The 19,225-nt window shown below is 38.1% G+C and overlaps 3 protein-coding genes across 3 annotated transcripts; all 3 read left to right on the top strand.

Annotated features, from left to right (window-relative positions):
- The first annotated feature begins 871 nt into the window (after nucleotides 1–871).
- On the top strand, nucleotides 872–5,412 carry LOC104748388 (ABC transporter C family member 8-like). Its single transcript, XM_087487084.1, has 11 exons — nucleotides 872–2,065; nucleotides 2,163–2,483; nucleotides 2,557–2,643; nucleotides 2,728–3,339; nucleotides 3,422–3,586; nucleotides 3,676–3,970; nucleotides 4,076–4,290; nucleotides 4,375–4,680; nucleotides 4,758–4,821; nucleotides 4,915–5,154; nucleotides 5,254–5,412. Exons 1-11 carry the CDS (start codon nucleotides 872–874, stop codon nucleotides 5,373–5,375), a joined length of 3,621 nt encoding a protein of 1,206 aa, XP_087343210.1. The 3' UTR covers nucleotides 5,376–5,412.
- A 1,387-nt stretch (nucleotides 5,413–6,799) lies between these two features.
- Nucleotides 6,800–9,767, top strand: LOC104746553 (4-coumarate--CoA ligase 2). The gene is made up of 4 exons (XM_010468056.3): nucleotides 6,800–7,904; nucleotides 8,826–9,238; nucleotides 9,345–9,447; nucleotides 9,550–9,767. Exons 1-4 carry the CDS (start codon nucleotides 6,894–6,896, stop codon nucleotides 9,667–9,669), a joined length of 1,647 nt encoding a protein of 548 aa, XP_010466358.1. The 5' UTR covers nucleotides 6,800–6,893; the 3' UTR covers nucleotides 9,670–9,767.
- A 1,865-nt stretch (nucleotides 9,768–11,632) lies between these two features.
- Nucleotides 11,633–17,995, top strand: LOC104748387 (ABC transporter C family member 8-like). Its single transcript, XM_087488734.1, has 13 exons — nucleotides 11,633–12,026; nucleotides 12,380–14,334; nucleotides 14,434–14,754; nucleotides 14,828–14,914; nucleotides 14,999–15,610; nucleotides 15,697–15,861; nucleotides 15,948–16,242; nucleotides 16,354–16,568; nucleotides 16,653–16,958; nucleotides 17,036–17,099; nucleotides 17,193–17,432; nucleotides 17,539–17,671; nucleotides 17,766–17,995. Exons 1-12 carry the CDS (start codon nucleotides 12,011–12,013, stop codon nucleotides 17,643–17,645), a joined length of 4,383 nt encoding a protein of 1,460 aa, XP_087344860.1. The 5' UTR covers nucleotides 11,633–12,010; the 3' UTR covers nucleotides 17,646–17,671; nucleotides 17,766–17,995.
- Nucleotides 17,996–19,225: the final 1,230 nt, after the last annotated feature.

Raw genomic sequence — 19,225 nt, 5'->3', positions numbered from 1 at the left:
AACTATCTATATATATATATGTGTGTAAAATTTTATATATACTTTATAAATACCTTTTAAAAACCTTTCAAAATTTTATCAATTTGACAAAAACAAAAAAAAACCTTATAAATATTTGGATTGAGTCTCTAAGTAGTACATACTATCTAGAAATATCTTATAAAACTTTATAATTTTGCATATTTAAAAATGGATATTTTTGAAAATAGATAGATGAGAGAAACATTTCTAAAAATATTGGCAAATTTTATAATTATTAAATTAATTAAAATTAATTAACATAACAGCAATCTTTTGGGCCACTAAAAATAAACATAAATGATTCGGACCATCATCTTTGGGCCAACTTTTCAATCAATACAGAAATTAAATGAAAACTATACCACTCGCACAAATTGATTGGTTCCAAGTTCCAACAAATGAGAAGTGACAACTAACAAATATCTTTTACTGTATTTTATTTTTTATCTTTGCTTTCTCGTTGTACAAATGTTAAAACAAATAATTTGACACGAAAGTTCCTACTTAAATATGTGCTGAGACATGAGAGTGAAACCTTTTTGGAAGTTTTTTGTTTGTTTGTTTTTTTCTTAAAATCTCGAAGTTGGAATGGAAGCCAAGACATGTTGTACGTTTCCATTATCCATTATCCAGTACTATAGAACAATCACATCTTGAGCCCTGCGTGAAAATTACATTACACGGCTGCTCGACTAAAAGAGAGACAATGCATTTTATCACTCTATTCAGCCTTTTAGACTCTAACCGATTTGGTTTATCTTTCTTTGACGGACAAAACTTTTTACTTTGTCGCCTCCATTAATGGTAACAGAGCCCCCTCCCTCCCAAAACTTTTACTTTGTCCCCATTAATGGTAACAGAGCCCCCTCCCTCCCAAAACTTGGTGTTTAGAGCCGTTGCAAAAGTCTACTTCAAGGAGAACATATTCATAGCAGTTTGTGCATTTTTCAGAACAGTTGCGGTCGTATCTCTTCCATTAATGTTATATGTCTTTGTGGATTATGCAAACAGTGACCACAGGGATCTCCGCAATGGTTTCTTCAACTTAGCTTGTCTAGTTATGCTGAAGCTAGTTGAATCCTTGTCAATGAGACATTGGTATTTTGCATCAAGAAGATCAGGAATGAGGATTAGATCAGCGCTAATGGTAGCTGCCTACAAAAAGCAGCTAAAGCTATCAAGTTTGGGGAGGAAAAGGCATTCATCTGGGGAGATTGTCAATTATATCGCCGTGGATGCATATCGTATGGGAGAATTCTTATGGTGGTTCCACTCGGGATGGAGCCTTACGCTGCAACTTTTGCTTTCTACAGCTGTACTTTTTGGAGTGGTTGGAGCAGGAGCTTTTCCAGGTTTAATTCTTCTCCTCCTGTGTGGTCTCCTTAATCTGCCATTCGCAAAGATGCTACAGAACTGCCAGACCCAGTTCATGATCGCACAAGATAAGCGATTGAGGTCCACCTCAGAGATTTTGAACAGCATGAAAGTCATTAAGCTGCAGTCATGGGAAGAGGAGTTCAAGAAAAAGATAGAATCATGTCGTGATGATGAATTCATATGGTTGGCAAAGGCTCAGCTGACAAAGGCCTTTGGTACTTTCCTGTATTGGATGTCTCCTACAATAGTTTCTTCTGTTGTTTTCGTGGGATGTGCTCTATTCAAGAGCGTGCCGCTGAACGCAAGCACCATTTTCACGGTTTTAGCTACACTAAGAGTTCTGGCAGAACCTGTTAGAACTATACCTGAGGCAATATCTGCTATCATCCAAGTCAATGTCTCTTTCAACAGATTAAGCAACTTCTTGCTTGATGATGAGCTAAAGACTGATGAAATTGAAAGAAGTGGTCTCGAGAAATCTGGAACAACAGTGGCCATACAAGCAGGAAACTTCAATTGGGATCCAGAAACTAAGATTCCAACTCTTCGAAATATACATTTGGAAATTAAGCATGGGCAAAAAGTTGCGGTTTGTGGACCAGTTGGGGCAGGAAAATCATCACTGTTGCATGCAGTACTTGGAGAAATACCTAAAGTTTCTGGAACCGTAAGCAAAATAGCCACCAAGACTGACTTTAACTTTGTTTTTAGTGTAAATATTTTGTCACAAAATGCTTCCTTGATATTTTCCAATTGAAAAACAGGTAAAGGTCTCTGGGTCCATTGCTTATGTTTCTCAGACCTCGTGGATTCAAAGTGGTACCATCCGGGACAATATTCTCTACGGGAAGCCCATGGAAGCTGGAAGATACAATGCTGCTATAGAAGCATGTGCTTTGGATAAAGACATAAATGGATTTGGACATGGTGACCTCACAGAAATAGGACAAAGAGGGATTAACTTGAGCGGAGGACAAAAGCAAAGGGTTCAGCTTGCACGTGCTGTCTATGCAGACGCTGATGTTTACCTCCTTGATGACCCTTTTAGTGCTGTGGATGCACATACAGCTGGGATTCTTTTCCATGTAAGTAAGAACATTGCTTTCAAAGAAGCTTTTCTTATTGACTGCTTCTTAATATGTTGAACTGTGACTACAGAAATGTGTTGAGGATGCGCTGAAGGAAAAAACTGTCATTCTAGTCACTCACCAAGTCGAGTTTCTCTCAGAAGTTGATCAAATTCTGGTAAAACCTGAGTGGCACCTAGTGAAAAAAACCTTGTCTACGTCTTGATCGTTAAATTATTAATTCATTAATGATACTGATCAGGGTATGGAGGAAGGAAGAATTACACAGTTAGGAAAGTATGAAGAGCTCTTAATGATGGGGACTGCATTCCAACAGCTTGTGAATGCTCATAATGATGCAGTAACTGTATTACCTTTAGCGAGTAATGAGAGCCTCGGAGATCTTAGGAAAGGGGGTCAAGACAGTGAGATAAGAAACATGTCATTTGTAGAAAAAATCGAAGAAGAGATCAACACAACGGATGTTCCAGGGGTACAACTTACACAAGAAGAAGAAAAAGAGAGCGGTGATGTTGGGTTGAAACCTTTCTTGGACTATGTCCATGTCTCTCGAGGATGCTGTCTTCTATGGTCAAGTGTATTGAGTCAGGTTGGCTTTGTAGTTTTCCAGGCTGCATCAACATACTGGCTGGCTTTTGCCATAGGGATCCCTAAACTCACTAATACAATGCTTATTGGAGTCTATAGCATTATCTCAACTCTTAGTTCTGGGTTTGTATACGCGAGAGCTGTTACGATTGCTCATCTTGGACTAAAAGCTTCTGAAGCCTTCTTCTCTGGTTTCACAAATGCAGTATTCAAAGCTCCGATGCTCTTTTTTGATTCTACTCCCATTGGGCGCATTCTCACTCGAGTACGACCGCTTTTCCTGTCTATGAATCATGTATATGAATACATTTACAGTGTATGATGTAGTTGAATGTAACATTTTGCAGGCTTCGTCTGATTTGAACGTCTTGGACTTTGACATCCCATTTGCATTCATATTTGTGGTATCAGCGGCTATTGATCTCGTTACAGCTCTTATCATCATGACATATGTGACATGGCAAGTAATTATCATAGCTCTTCTTGCTTTGGCAGCCACGAAAGTTGTTCAGGTACATGTTGCGATTTTACTTCTTTTTCAGTTCGTTTATGCAGCAAAGAAGTCATAATTAACATCCGCTTCTTCGTTGAAAAAAAAAAGGATTACTATTTAGCCTCTGCAAGGGAGCTGATTAGAATCAATGGAACAACCAAAGCTCCAGTGATGAATTATGCTGTAGAAACCTCACTTGGAGTAGTGACAATACGAGCTTTTGGAACGGCAGAGAGATTCTTCAAAAACTACTTACACCTAGTTGATGCAGATGCCGTCCTATTCTTTCTGTCTAATGCAGCCATGGAATGGGTTATTCTGAGAATAGAGACTCTGCAGAATGTGACGTTGTTCACTTTTGCACTTCTGCTTATCCTTATCTCTAAAGGCTACATATCTCCAGGTACATGAATTATTTAACTCATCACATCACAGCTTTGTTTGATAAAAATATGTTGTATTCATCAAACTGAAAGGTTCTGCATGAACTTGTGCGTATGTGTTGCAGGCCTCGTTGGGCTTTCACTCTCCTATGCATTAACACTGACACTAACTCAGGTGTTTCTGACCCGATGGTATTGCACCTTATCGAATTCAATCATTTCAGTAGAGAGGATAAAACAATATATGAATATACCAGAAGAAGCTCCTGCAATTGTGGAGGACAGAAGACCACCTTCCTCATGGCCTTCCACTGGTACAATTCACTTGCAAGATCTTAAGGTTAGAAGAAAACATATAGAATGTTACTAGATGATAGTAATAATTATGCTAAAGGCATTGATATGCGTCATTTATTTGTTTCAGATAAGATATCGCCCCAATGCTCCATTAGTTCTCAAAGGAATCTCTTGCACATTCAGGGAAGGGACAAGAGTAGGAGTTGTTGGGAGAACAGGAAGTGGGAAGAGCACTTTAATCAGTGCTTTGTTTCGTTTGGTAGAACCAGCAAGTGGTTGCATATTGATTGATGGCATTGACATAAGTAAGATTGGCCTAAAGGACCTGAGAATGAAACTGAGCATCATTCCTCAAGAACCAACTCTTTTCCGTGGCTGCATAAGGACCAACCTTGATCCTTTAGGTGTTTACTCCGACGATGAGATATGGAAGGTGAAATAAGAAACAAGAATGAGATTTATAAACCAAAAGATTGAAAACCTTCCTAATAACACCATTTATTTTTGCAGGCTCTTGGGAAGTGTCAGCTCAAGACGACGATTACCAATCTGCCTAATAAGCTTGATTCCTCAGGTAATTGAAAAACAGTAGTGTTTTCATTTCACTTCACAAAATGGGCGTTACACTTATGTTTATCTTTTGTTATTGGTGGGACGAAAATAATAGTGAGTGATGAAGGAGAGAACTGGAGCGTGGGACAGAGACAACTGTTTTGTCTCGGTAGAGTACTGTTAAAGAGAAACAAAATCTTGGTGTTAGATGAAGCTACAGCTTCCATTGATTCAGCCACTGATGCAATCATTCAGAGAATCATAAGAGAGGAGTTTGCAGATTGCACGGTGATAACTGTTGCACATAGAGTACCAACTGTCATAGATAGTGACATGGTCATGGTTCTCTCCTTTGGTAAACAACATTCTTCTCTCTAATGAACCAACTAACTCTGCCTTTCAATCTCTATAACATGTTATCATTGACCAATATTATGGGCTTTGGTGTTGACAGGTAATCTAGTGGAGTACGACGAGCCTTCAAGGCTAATGGAGACTGATTCTTACTTCTCCAAGCTTGTTGATGAGTATTGGTCTAGTTGCAGAGGAAACTCTTCTCAGAATCTCCAATCATAGACCTCCAAAATGTTTCAAGAAGTGTAACGGCGATTAGTATGTCTCTGCTACTGAAACTTATATGTCAGAAGAGACTTGAACCATCTTCCATTGTTGTAAGAATCATTATAAAATATAAATATAAATAAAAATCCTGAGAGTAAGAAACTAAAATGGGAAAAATGCCATAAAAATCTCCAACTTTCAAATTTGGGACGAAAAAAGCATGAACTTTCGAGATGTTGTTTGAATCCCAAAGTTTAGTATGACTTTTTGATAAAATAGTAAAGTTTCATTGACCTGGCCATTTCAAGCACGTTGTTAAGTTTCGTTAACGGAGTTAATTTTCCGTACGAAGGTTTTTTTGTTTTTATAAATAAAAGATATTACGTGGATTCGAACTCGAGACATCAAAGCCGCAAACAACAATGCATAACCAACTAGGTAGATTTATTAACCATTAATGAAACACAAATTCTTATATCGTGTATTATATATGTTTTTTTAACTTTCTCACCGTCCAACCATATCTTTCATAACCGTGACAACGATCTCGACACCCGCCACATCAGAACACTTCTTCGCTGCAAGGATCCGTCACTAACAACCCACAACTTGCTCCAACGGAGAACGGAATCTAGTTATTGTCGAAATCTAATTCTCACTAGAGCTTTATCCAACGGAGGAGGCAACACCTTCCGTTCTCTCGAGGAGCAAGTTGTGGGTCGTTATTGACGGATCCTTGTGGCGAAGAAGGGTTCTGATGCGGCGGATGTCGAGATCTAACGGTCACGGTTTTAAAATAAAAATATATATAATACACGATATAATAATTTGTGTTTCCTTAATTGTTAATAAATCTACCTAGCGTAGTTGGTTATGCTTTGTTGTTTTTGGCTTTGATGTCTCGAGTTCGAATCCATGTAATATCTTTTATTTTAAAAAACAAAAAATCCTTCAACCATGCCGAGTCGAACCCGCGGCAGGTGTAAACCATATTTGTACGTTAACCACTGGACCACCAGACGCTTTCAACAATCATTAGAAAACAAACTATATATATCTTGTCTTTGACTAAACGGAGATTGTTAACAAAAAATTAACTCCGTTAACGGAAATTTAATGACGTACTTGAAATGGCCAGGTCAATGAAATTTTACTATTTTATCAAAATGTCAAACTAAATTTTGGGATTAAAACGACATCTGGAAAGTTCATGCTTTTTTCGTCCCAAATTTAAAAGTTGGGGATTTTTATGGCATTTTTCCCAAACTAAAATTCAAAGCATGGATAATGATAATACAGTAGCTCACCAACCCTTTACTTGGTGGTACATTACTTTGAGATTATGCGAACCAATCGATACTAATCATTCCGTGAAAGGACAAAAGTAACCACATATAAAACATTATATTACAATAATACCCTTTTACCAACCACAACATGCTTTATATGTAAACACACTCTGATCATCATCAACATGATCATGCTCTGTCTCAGTCTCAATTCAAAGAGAAAACTTGATATTAGCTTGTGATCATGTCGTCAAAAGAAGTGATGATGATCACTGATGAGAAACAGAACGGTGACGTTTTCCGATCAAAACTGCCGGATATTTACATCCCTAACCACCTCCCACTCCATGACTACATCTTCGAAAACATCTCTGAGTTCGCCGCTAAACCATGTTTGATCAACGACCCTACTGGAGAGGTATACTCCTACGCCGACGTCCAGGCCACATCCCGTAAAATCGGCGCCGGTCTTCGTAACCTCGGCGTGAAGCAACACGACGTCGTAATGCTCCTCCTCCCTAACTCCCCTGAAGTGGTACTCACGTTTCTCGCCGCCTCTTTCATCGGAGCAACCACCACCTCCGCGAACCCCTTCTTTACTCGAGCGGAGATCACTAAACAGGCCAAAGCCTCTGCCGCGAAACTCATCGTCACACAATCCCAATACGTCGGCAAAATCAAGAACCTCCAAAACGACGGCGTTTTGATCGCCGTCACAGATGACGTCGTCCCTGAAGGCTGCCTCCGCTTCTCTGAGCTGACTCAGTCCGAAGACGGCCGAGTCAAAACGGATATTTCCCCGGACGACGTCGTTGCGCTGCCTTACTCATCAGGCACGACGGGACTCCCAAAAGGAGTGATGCTAACACACAAAGGTCTCGTCACGAGCGTGGCGCAACAAGTGGACGGCGAGAATCCAAACCTTTACTTCCACAGAGACGACGTGATCCTCTGCGTGTTGCCTATGTTCCACATCTACGCACTCAACTCCATCATGCTCTGTAGTCTCAGAGTCGGTGCCACGATTCTAATAATGCCTAAGTTCGAGATCAGTCTCTTGCTAGAGAAAATCCAGAGGTGTAAAGTCACGGTGGCTATGGTCGTGCCACCGATCGTTTTAGCTATCGCAAAGTCGCCGGAGACGGAGAAGTATGATCTGAGCTCGGTCAGGATCATAAAGTCTGGTGCAGCTCCTCTTGGTAAGGAGCTTGAGGATGCCATTAGTGCTAAGTTTCCTAACGCCAAGCTTGGTCAGGTTTGTCTTCTCTCTAATTTTTGTGTTCCTTCGTTACATTGCGTGTCGATATCATTATTGGTTGTGTTTGTTTGTGATTTTATATTTTTTGTTGTTGATATTGAATTCTATTGTAGTCTATATGCATGCAACCTTTACATTTGGAAAAATGGAGATTAATGAAATTACTATTTTAAACTTTTTTTTGGAAAATAATAGTAATCAAAAACCAAAGTTTGGCTATAATATTTTTATTGAAAGATTAATATTCATTGCCAGTATCATTTCCCTATAGTCCCATGATTCCATCTATAGGCACTTTTATATTAAAAGATTAAATGTTCACTGCCGCTAAAGTCTATACAATTTTAATATATTTTCCAAATTTTTTTTATTTTTGTAATATTTGTTGAGTAGGTAAAAAGATGAGTTGTGGTAGGTCGTGTGAGTGGATCGAATATCTTAAAAGGAGATTAAAAAAAATGTCGTATTGAGTTTGATCAAAAAAAAAAAAATGTCGTATAATTCAAAATACGCAATGCCAGACTAGTTACGTGTAGTAAATTTTTCAGTTACTTGCAAAACTCTTATTGGTTATAGACTTTTTTGGTGCATATTAGATTTATATGGAAAAACCTGATTTTTTGGACTTTGGTTTACTCCGTGTTCTGAGAATTTGTTTAATCGTAAAAGTGTAAAACTAGTTTAGTACTTCGGTTTGGATATTGAGTACTGTAATAATATAGATATCTCTTTAACTAAAATAGAAATTGAGTTAATTGCCTAAGGATATGCCAAATAATAAAAACTAAGTAACTAACATATTTAAATTCTGTAATTGAGTTAAGTGCTTGGGTTTATGTTTACAAATATTTGAATTTATTATAATCATACAAACACAAATTGTGTTTGAATCGTTTGAATGCATTTTGGATAGAGCAGGGCTATGGGATGACAGAGGCAGGTCCGGTGCTAGCAATGTCGCTAGGGTTCGCGAAAGAGCCGTTTCCGGTTAAATCAGGAGCTTGTGGTACAGTCGTGCGGAACGCGGAAATGAAGATAGTTGATCCGGACACCGGTGATTCCTTGCCTAGGAACAAATCTGGCGAAATATGCATCCGTGGCCATCAAATCATGAAAGGCTACCTCAATGATCCGATGGCCACTGCCTCGACGATCGATAAAGACGGTTGGCTTCATACCGGAGACGTTGGATTCATCGATGACGACGATGAGCTTTTCATCGTCGATCGTTTGAAAGAACTCATCAAGTACAAAGGCTTTCAAGTGGCTCCGGCTGAGCTAGAGTCTCTCCTCATCACTCATCCAGAGATCAACGATGTCGCCGTTGTAGCGTATGTGAACTTTAAAATTTGTTTTGCGGTTTTTTTTTTTTCAACAACATGCAAAAAACCATTAGGTTATTGTTAAAATTTTGTTATTTATTTTCTGAATGTGCAGCATGAAAGAAGAAGATGCTGGTGAGGTTCCTGTTGCGTTTGTGGTGAGATCAAAAGATTCAAATATATCAGAAGATGAAATCAAGCAATTTGTGTCAAAACAGGTTAATATATTAGTTGGTTCATTTTTTTACCTTTTTTCTTTTTTTTCTTATGAATTATCGAGCTTGACGTTGATCATAGTGCATGTGTGCGTGATTCATCAGGTTGTGTTTTATAAGAGAATCAACAAAGTGTTCTTCACTGATTCCATTCCTAAAGCTCCATCAGGGAAGATACTGAGGAAGGATCTACGAGCAAGACTAGCTAATGGATTGATGAACTAAGTTTTAAAATGAGCCAATTATGTATACATATGTATATGCATGTAATCTTATAAAAACTTGAAAAACGAAATAAACTTACAGGATCATATTTTGCTCTATGTTCTCAAGTCATATTCCATTCTCATTTGAGAATCCATTAGAAATTAACCCACGAGAAACTCTCCTACCATAGTCCATAGAATGGTTTAATTAATTAATTCTGTTTTCAGAATATTTATTTTGTTAAAAAAGTGATGAATAACATATATTTTTTTAAAAATCACTGGATACAAATAGTCATAAACTATATATGATATCTTCAGAGAACAAGATTTTTCAGGTATGTGTTTTTAAGTTTTTTATTACTATACATATTTCTTATAACTCTTCATTGGGAATTTTACTATCGAAAACGACTGCCACTTTGTTCGTGATGAAATTCAGTCTCGTAATCTTCACCTTGTTCATGTTCAGAGTAATGCGCAGTTGGCAGACATTTTTACAAAGCCTCTTGGTCGATCGAGTTTTCAAACGTTTTGTGGCAACCTGGGCATCCTTGATCTGCATGCTCCAGTTTGAGGGGGGCGGGGGGGGGGGGGTAATGGGATATTATTGTCCCTGCAATCATATCCCATATATCACGACTGTAGAGTTATTTGTTACCTTATCATGCTCTGTATATTCTCTACAAATCTCTGTAATTACTACGCCTTGTTAACTACGCTCTGTAACAATATATATTGGTATTGATACCTAATAATAAACGGGAAAAATATCATTAAAATCTCCAAATCTACATTTTCGTTGATTTAAAGCCCGAATTCTGCTTTTGGTGGAAATAAACACTAATTATTTATTGACTTCCAATAAACCGCAAACTCTCGTTGACTTAGTCTTTTGAGGCACAACGTTAAGTGGTCAAACGGAGAAATTAAACGGGATTAATTATCCGTTAACGAGATCCGTTAATAACAAAACAACGCTATTTATAACACCCTAAAACCCCCAAATTGAGAAATTGATTCTCAATTTCCCCAATTCACAAACCCTAATCGATCTAACCCTAATCAAACATGATATCTTCTATGACGAGAAGATTCCCGATCTTTTTTTGTTATATACCGGAAGAACGGTCGACCAGGATTCTCTTCAGTTCTCAATGTAAAGATCGTTACACCGGTTCCACAAACACACTTCGATGGTACTCCACGGTCGAACGAAGCTACCACCGATGTCTCTGAGCTAGAACTCATCTTGTCAACTCGAAGAAGAAGAAAGAAATCAAAGAAGAAAAGAGAAATTGAAGAAGAAAAGATAAATTGAGATCGATTAGGGTTTGTGAATGGGGAAAGTGAGAATCGATTTCTTAATTTGGGGGGTTTTAGAGTGTTATAAACATCGTCGTTTTGCTATTAATGGATCTCGTTAACGGATAATTAACCCATTTAATTTCTCCGTTTGATCACTTAATGTTGTGCCTTAAAAGGCTAAGTCAACGAGAGTTTGCGATTTATTTAGAAGTCAACAAATAACTAGTGTTTTTTTCCACCAAAAGCAGAGTTCGGGCTTTAAATCAACGAAAATGCAAACTTGGGGATTTTAATAACATTTTTCCCAATAATAAACAGACCGAAACATTCATCTCCTTCTCTGATCTTACAATAGATTTACATCAATGCTTTATTACATTTGTTAGATTTTTTGTTTCCGTGAAAATCTACTAACGTTTTCTTATGTATGTGCAATATAACATGATGTGAAGTCTTAAAATTTTATTAAAAATCAAAGAAACAGTTCATGAAAAAAAAAACAGAACACTACAGCTCATAACGACGCACAAATATGTTTATAAAAATCAGATGATGATGACTAAGATTAAAAAGAGAATTAGTCCAAACGAAAATTGATATTTTAAAATTATTTTCGATTATTTATTCATTCATTTTACACATATTTATTTGTCAACTAGCCCACATTCTTCTGAATCCGCCTCGAGACGATGCGTCTGTTAACTCTATACCTCAAACCAAAAGTGGCAGATTTGTTCTATCTGTTTTTTTTTTAGCGACAAAAATATCAGTAAACACATGTCAGGAAAACAGAGTTTTTTCCTATTTTTTCTCACCATCCCCTCCTCCGGGCGTGATTCTCGCTTTGGATTCACAGTCATATGGGGTTGGTGGGTTTATGACAGTGACGAGAAGCCGTATAATTCGACTCAAATCATTTAGATGTGGACTTGAATACGTCGTTTAGTTTTACTGAAACAACATCAATCAACCTCTCACGGTTTCTTTCATAAAGGCAGAAGCTTTTTTTTTTTGTTGGTCAATTGAGCTCTGTTGCTTGCTTTGCTTCTATAATGGTAGTTTCGATTGGTACGACTTTACCCTTTTTTACTTAATCGTTGGTTCTTTGTCTTAGTGCTTTAAATTTTTCATTTTTTTTTGGGTGGTGTTCTATGTTGTGGGTGAGGTTATTGTATGAAAAAAAAAGACATACTTTTAGAATCTAACGAGTTTCAATTAATATGTTCAATCATTGATTCTATTCTATGGTGGGATCTATAGAATCACCCTACTTGGCTTCTTGTGTTCCTCCTCTAAAAGACACACACAAAGGAAAAAAAATATCTAATTTAAACTATTTATAACGTATACACACTATATATAAAACTGTTGATGATTTTGCTAATTGTTATATCTTGTGATGGGTTTTTTGTATAACGCAGGAAGCTTTCCATGGTGCGATGTTGAGCTGAATTTGGCTTCTTCTTGCTTCCAAAGAACTGCCATAGATTTCTTGAATCTGTTTTTTCTCAGCATCTTCTACTTCCTCTTGATAGCTGGTTGTGTTTCCAAACATTTTATAGTCAGCTGGCGCCGCAAGAAAGCATGGATCTTTGTGGCTGCAGCTATTTGCTGTGTTGTCACCAGCATCGTTTTTCTTGGTGTTGGGTTAAACAATCTGGTTCATGGTCCTGATGACGTCAATGATGTCTCCTGGGCTGCTTGCTTCGTTGAAGGGATCATTTGGGTCTCACTTGCTGTTTCGATGCTTGTTAATGGTTCCAAGTGGACTAGGATCCTTGTATCTGTTTGGTGGGTGTCTTTTGCTTTGTTGGATTTAGCAGCAAAGAGTGAGATGCTTTTGCAGGGAAATGGTCTCCGAATATTCGACGTCATTACCTCGCCCATGAGTATTTTGCTTCTCCTTTGCTCATGGATGAATTTGAGATCTTCTTCTGCAGCAGCTCAAGACTGCAGTGAAACAAGACTATCTGATCCTCTATTAACTGAAAAGCCTAGAGAAGAACCGGCAAGGTTAGCAACAGCTGGATTTTTCAGCATGCTGTCCTTCTCTTGGATGAATCCTTTACTCTCGCTGGGATTCAAGAGACCATTATCCCGAGAAGATATCCCAAGTGTACTCCCTGAGGATGAGGCTGAATTAGCTTACAATAAATTTTCTCAAGCATGGGATACGCTTCTTGCAGATGAAAGCTCAACTAATGAAAGAAACTTGGTGTTTAGAGCCGTTGCAAAAGTTTACTTCAAGGAGAACATATTCATAACAGTTTGTGCATTTTTCAGAACAGTTTCGGTTGTATCTCTTCCATTAATGCTATATGTCTTTGTGGATTATGCAAACAGTGATCACAGGGATCTCCGCAATGGTTTCTCCAACTTAGCTTGTCTTGTTATGCTGAAGCTAGTTGAATCCTTGTCAATGAGACATTGGTATTTTGCATCAAGAAGATCAGGAATGAGGATTAGATCAGCGCTAATGGTAGCTGCATACAAAAAGCAGCTAAAGCTATCAAGTTTGGGGAGGAAAAGGCATTCATCTGGGGAGATTGTCAATTATATCGCCGTGGATGCATATCGTATGGGAGAATTCTTATGGTGGTTCCACTCGGGATGGAGCCTTACGCTGCAACTTTTGCTTTCTACAGCTGTACTTTTTGGAGTGGTTGGAGCAGGAGCTTTTCCAGGTTTAATTCTTCTCCTCCTGTGTGGTCTCCTTAATCTGCCATTCGCAAAGATGCTACAAAACTGCCAGACCCAGTTCATGATCGCACAAGATAAGCGATTGAGGTCCACCTCAGAGATTTTGAACAGCATGAAAGTCATTAAGCTGCAGTCATGGGAAGAGGAGTTCAAGAAAAAGATAGAATCCTGTCGTGATGATGAATTCATATGGTTGACTAAGGCTCAGCTGACAAAGGCCTTTGGTACTTTCCTCTATTGGATGTCTCCAACAATAGTTTCTTCTGTTATTTTCGTGGGATGTGCTTTATTGAAGAGCGCGCCACTGAACGCAAGCACCATTTTCACGGTTTTAGCTACACTTAGAGTCATGTCAGAGCCTGTAAAAATAATACCTGAGGCCATTTCTGCTATCATCCAAGTCAATGTCTCTTTCGACAGATTAAACAACTTCTTGCTTGATGACGAGCTAAAGATTGATGAAATTGAAAGAAGCAGTCTAGAGAAATCTGGAACAACAGTCGACATACAAGCAGGAAACTTCAGTTGGGATCCAGAAACTAAGATTCCAACTCTTCGAAACATACATTTAGATATTAAGCATGGGCAAAGAGTTGCAGTTTGTGGACCAGTTGGAGCAGGAAAATCATCGCTGTTGCATGCAGTACTTGGTGAAATACCAAAAGTTTCTGGAATTGTAAGCAAAACAACCACCAAGACTGACTTTAACTTTGTTCATTTAGTAGAAATTTTTTATTCCAAAATGTTTCCTTGATGTTGTTCAATTGGAAAACAGGTAAAGGTCTCCGGCTCCATCGCTTATGTTTCTCAGACCTCGTGGATCCAAAGTGGTACCATCCGGGACAATATTCTCTATGGGAAGCCCATGGAAGCTGGAAGATACAATGCTGCTATAAAAGCATGTGCGTTGGATAAAGACATGAACGGTTTTGGACATGGTGACCTCACAGAAATAGGACAAAGAGGGATTAACTTAAGCGGAGGACAAAAGCAAAGGATTCAGCTGGCCCGTGCTGTCTATGCAGACGCTGACGTTTACCTCCTTGATGACCCTTTTAGTGCTGTGGATGCTCATACAGCTGGACTTCTTTTTCATGTAAGTGAGAACATTGCTTTCAAAGAAACTTTTCTTAATGACTGCTTCTTAATATGTTGAACTGTGACTGCAGAAATGTGTTGAGGATGCGCTGAAGGGAAAAACTGTCATTCTGGTCACTCACCAAGTCGAGTTTCTCTCAGAAGTTGATCAAATTCTGGTAAAACTTGTGTAGCAGCAAATGAAAAAACATTTTGTCTGCGTCTGAACTGTTTAAGTATAATTTATTGGTGATTTTGATCAGGTTATGGAGGAAGGAAGAATTACTCAGTTAGGAAAGTATGAGGAGCTCTTAATGTTGGGGACTGCATTCCAACAGCTTGTGAATGCTCATAATGATGCAGTAACGGTATTACCTTTAGCGAGTAATGAAAGCCTCGGAGATCTTAGGAAAGGGGGTCTAGACAGAGAGATAAGAAACATGACGGCTGTAGAAAAAATTGAAGAAGAGATCGCAACAACGGATGTTACAGGGGTGCAACTTACACAAGAAGAAGAAAAAGAGAGCGGTGATGTTGGGTTGAAACCTTTCTTGGACTATGTCCGTGTCTCTCGAGGATGGTGTCTTCTATGGTCAAGTGTGTCGGGTCAGGTTGGCTTTGTAGTTTTCCAGGCTGCATCAACATACTGGCTGGCTTTTGCCATAGGGATCCCTAAACTCACTAATACAATGCTTATAGGAGTCTATAGCATTATCTCAACTCTTAGTGCTGGTTTCGTATACACGAGAGCTGTTACGATTGCTCATCTTGGACTAAAAGCTTCTAAAGCCTTCTTTTCTGGTTTCACAAATGCAGTCTTTAAAGCCCCGATGCTTTTCTTTGATTCTACTCCCATTGGGCGCATTCTCACTCGAGTAAGATCACTTTTCATGTCTATGAATCATGTATATGAATACATTTACAGCTCAATGTATGATGTAGTTGAATGTAACATTTGCAGGCTTCGTCTGATTTGAATGTCTTGGACTTTGACATCCCATTTGCATTCATATTTGTGGTAGCACCGGTTGTTGAGCTCGTTGCAGCTCTTATCATCATGACATATGTGACATGGCAAGTAATTATAATAGCTCTTCTTGCTTTGGCAGCCACAAAAGTTGTTCAGGTACATGTTGCGATTTTACTTCCTTTTCAATTCATTTATGCAGCAAAGAAGTTATTATTAACACCCGCTTTTTTGTTGAATGATAGGATTACTATTTAGCCTCTGCAAGGGAGCTGATTAGAATCAATGGAACAACCAAAGCTCCAGTGATGAATTATGCTGCAGAAACTTCACTTGCAGTGGTGACAATACGTGCTTTTGGAACGGTAGAGAGATTCTTCAAAAATTACTTACACCTAGTTGATGCAGATGCCGTGCTATTCTTTCTGTCCAATGCAGCCATGGAGTGGGTGATTTTGAGGATAGAGACTCTGCAGAATGTGACCTTGTTCACTTGTGCACTTCTGCTTATACTTATCCCCAAGGGCTACATAGCTCCAGGTACATCTATTTAACTCATTACATCACAGCTTTGTTTGAAAAAAATCTGTTATATTCAAGGGATTCATCAAACTGATAGGTTCTGCATGAACTTGTGCTTATGTGTTGCAGGCCTCGTTGGGCTTTCGCTATCTTATGCACTAACTCTGACACAAACTCAGGTGTTTCTGACCCGATGGTATTGCACCTTATCGAATTCAATCATTTCAGTAGAGAGGATAAAACAATATATGAATATACCAGAAGAAGCTCCTGCAGTTGTGGAGGATAGAAGACCACCTTCCTCATGGCCTTCCAGTGGTACAGTTCACTTGCAGGAGCTTAAGGTTAGAAGAAAACATATAGAATGTTACAAGATGATTGTAATAATTATGTTAAAGGCATTGATATGCGTCATTTATTTGTTTCAGATAAGATATCGCCCCAATGCTCCATTAGTTCTCAAAGGAATCTCTTGCACATTCAGGGAAGGGACAAGAGTAGGAGTTGTTGGGAGAACAGGAAGTGGGAAGAGCACTTTAATCAGTGCTTTGTTTCGTTTGGTAGAACCAGCAAGTGGTTGCATATTGATTGATGGCATTGACATAAGTAAGATTGGCCTAAAGGACCTGAGAATGAAACTCAGCATCATTCCTCAAGAACCAACTCTTTTCCGTGGCTGCATAAGGACCAACCTTGATCCTTTAGGTGTTTACTCCGACGATGAAATATGGAAGGTGCAATAAGATACAAGAATGAGATTTTATAAACCAAAAGATTGAAAACCTTCCTAATGAAACCATATCTTTTACAGGCTCTTGAGAAGTGTCAGCTTAAGACGACGATTAGCAATATGCCTAATAAGCTTGATTCTTCAGGTAATTGAAAAACAGTAGTGTTTTCATTTCACTTCACAAAATGGGCGTTACACTTATGTTTATCTTTTGTTATTGGTGGGACGAAATTGAAAGTGAGTGATGAAGGAGAGAACTGGAGCGTGGGACAGAGACAACTGTTCTGTCTTGGAAGAGTATTGTTAAAAAGAAACAAAATATTAGTGTTAGATGAAGCTACAGCTTCCATTGATTCAGCCACTGATGCAATCATTCAGAGAATCATAAGAGAGGAGTTTGCAGACTGCACGGTGATAACAGTTGCACATAGAGTACCAACTGTCATAGACAGTGACATGGTCATGGTTCTCTCCTACGGTAAACAACATCTTTCTCTCTAATGAATCAACCAACTCTGCCTTTCCATGTCGTAAACATGTTATCATTGACCAATGTATGGGCTTTTGGTGTTGGTTTTGGACAGGTGATCTAGTGGAGTACGATGAGCCTTCAAAGCTAATGGAGACTGATTCTTACTTCTCCAAGCTTGTTGCTGAGTATTGGGCTAGTTGCAGAGGAAACTCTGCTTAGAATCTCCAATCATAGACCTCCAAAACGTTTCTTACCATACTCTTTTTTTTTTAAATGAAAAGTTAAATGAATTATCGACCTTGACGTTGATCATAGTGCATGTGTGTGTGAATTCATCAGGTTGTGTTTTATAAGAGAATCAACAAAGTGTTCTTCACTGATTCCATTCCTAAAGCTCCATCAGGGAAGATACTGAGGAAGGATCTACGAGCAAGACTAGCTAATGGATTGATGAACTAAGTTTTAAAATGAGCCCAATGTATACATACTGTATATGCATGTAATATTATCAGAAAAGAAATTTAATCGAAACTTCTTTTGTGAGTAAAGGAAATAAACTTACAAGATCATATAATTTGCTCCATGATCTTCGTATATCATGTAATATATGGAGGTATGGTAATGGTTGTATACTTTTTGTTTTTGTTGTTAATTTGGTGGAAACTTCTTAACCTTTATAGTATGAGTGTATGACTGTATAGTCTGTATGGTATAATTATGCTAGAACACAATATCAATAATTCATTTGCCTTATAGAAAAAGCTAGCAAAATAACATTGCCCGTAAGGATTATGCATCTTATATTATCGGGGAAAAAAACAGCAGACAGTATATAACGGAGAGAAGATGATTCACTGATCACTGATAAAGATATCATAATTGCGGTACCTAAAACTAAAAGAGTTACTGAGGTTTTAAGTTTAACAAACCGCACCGGCCGGTTAGTACTCTTAACTGTTAGGTGAAGATCTGTGTCGCTCTTACTATCCATGAGTAATCAAAATTGAATTTGAAAAATATATATGATAGAGAAATGACAACAAAGTCGTTGGTATTTGACTATTGGCGGTTCAGTAAGTCTTATCTTCGCAAGTCTTTACGTCAATGTCACCAAATTCCGAATTTATCTATTTTAGACTATGTACATTGGTTCAGTTTTTCAACACCCTATATTTTACTCCTTCTATTTCATAAAGAGTATCATTTTGACACAGTTTTCTTGTTACAAAAAGAGTGTCATTTTATATTTTCAATGCAGTTTTTAATATTAAATCTTATTTTATCCCTACTGTTTCAGCTTATTAATTAGAAAGAGAAATTGTTTTAGTGTATTTATAAAGGGTAAAATAGAAATTTATATAATTTTCTTAATCTGTGTGCATTATGTCAAAATGACACTTTTTATGAAACAGAGGGAGTATTTTTTAACACTCCACATCATCTTCTCTTTCCTCCACTTCATAATTCAACAACTATTCAATATTATCATCTACAATAGTTTTTTTTTTTTTTTTGACAAAAAAATACAAGATCATCTCAAACGAGCCAATTGGTAGGAAAAACGTTCACATAGGTAATTTGATGCAGCTCCACTCTAGCGTGTCACGCCAGTTTGTCCGCACTACCATTCGGTGATCGGGGAATCAAGACTATGGAAAATAAAAGGAACTCCTCCTTGTCTTCTTCAATAATGTCCAAATATGTCTTGAAGGCAGACCACTCAGAAGGCAAAGACACCATCTTCACCAAATCAGAACAGTCCGTGAAAAAACTACTTTTTCCTTATCCGCACCAATCAT

This window comes from Camelina sativa, chromosome 15 (genome assembly GCF_030686135.1).
Source record: "Camelina sativa cultivar CO46 ecotype springtype chromosome 15, ASM3068613v1".
Lineage (NCBI taxonomy): Eukaryota > Viridiplantae > Streptophyta > Magnoliopsida > Brassicales > Brassicaceae > Camelina > Camelina sativa.
The sequence above is the reverse complement of the archived record's forward strand: the minus strand, read 5'-3'. Positions and strand labels throughout refer to the sequence as shown.

Excerpts from the sequence above, each read along its gene's own strand:
- LOC104748388 (XM_087487084.1), top strand. The coding sequence starts at position 872 with ATGGTAACAGAGCCCCCTCCCTCCCAAAACTTGGTGTTTAGAGCCGTT. Across the intron at positions 2,066-2,162 it reads TACCTAAAGTTTCTGGAACC|GTAAAGGTCTCTGGGTCCAT; the intron begins GTAAGCAAAATA and ends ATTGAAAAACAG. Across the intron at positions 5,155-5,253 it reads GGTCATGGTTCTCTCCTTTG|GTAATCTAGTGGAGTACGAC; the intron begins GTAAACAACATT and ends TGGTGTTGACAG.
- LOC104746553 (XM_010468056.3), top strand. The coding sequence starts at position 6,894 with ATGTCGTCAAAAGAAGTGATGATGATCACTGATGAGAAACAGAACGGT. Across the intron at positions 7,905-8,825 it reads CTAACGCCAAGCTTGGTCAG|GGCTATGGGATGACAGAGGC; the intron begins GTTTGTCTTCTC and ends TGGATAGAGCAG. Across the intron at positions 9,239-9,344 it reads AACGATGTCGCCGTTGTAGC|CATGAAAGAAGAAGATGCTG; the intron begins GTATGTGAACTT and ends CTGAATGTGCAG.
- LOC104748387 (XM_087488734.1), top strand. Across the intron at positions 15,611-15,696 it reads TTGGGCGCATTCTCACTCGA|GCTTCGTCTGATTTGAATGT; the intron begins GTAAGATCACTT and ends TAACATTTGCAG. Across the intron at positions 17,100-17,192 it reads TAATAAGCTTGATTCTTCAG|TGAGTGATGAAGGAGAGAAC; the intron begins GTAATTGAAAAA and ends CGAAATTGAAAG.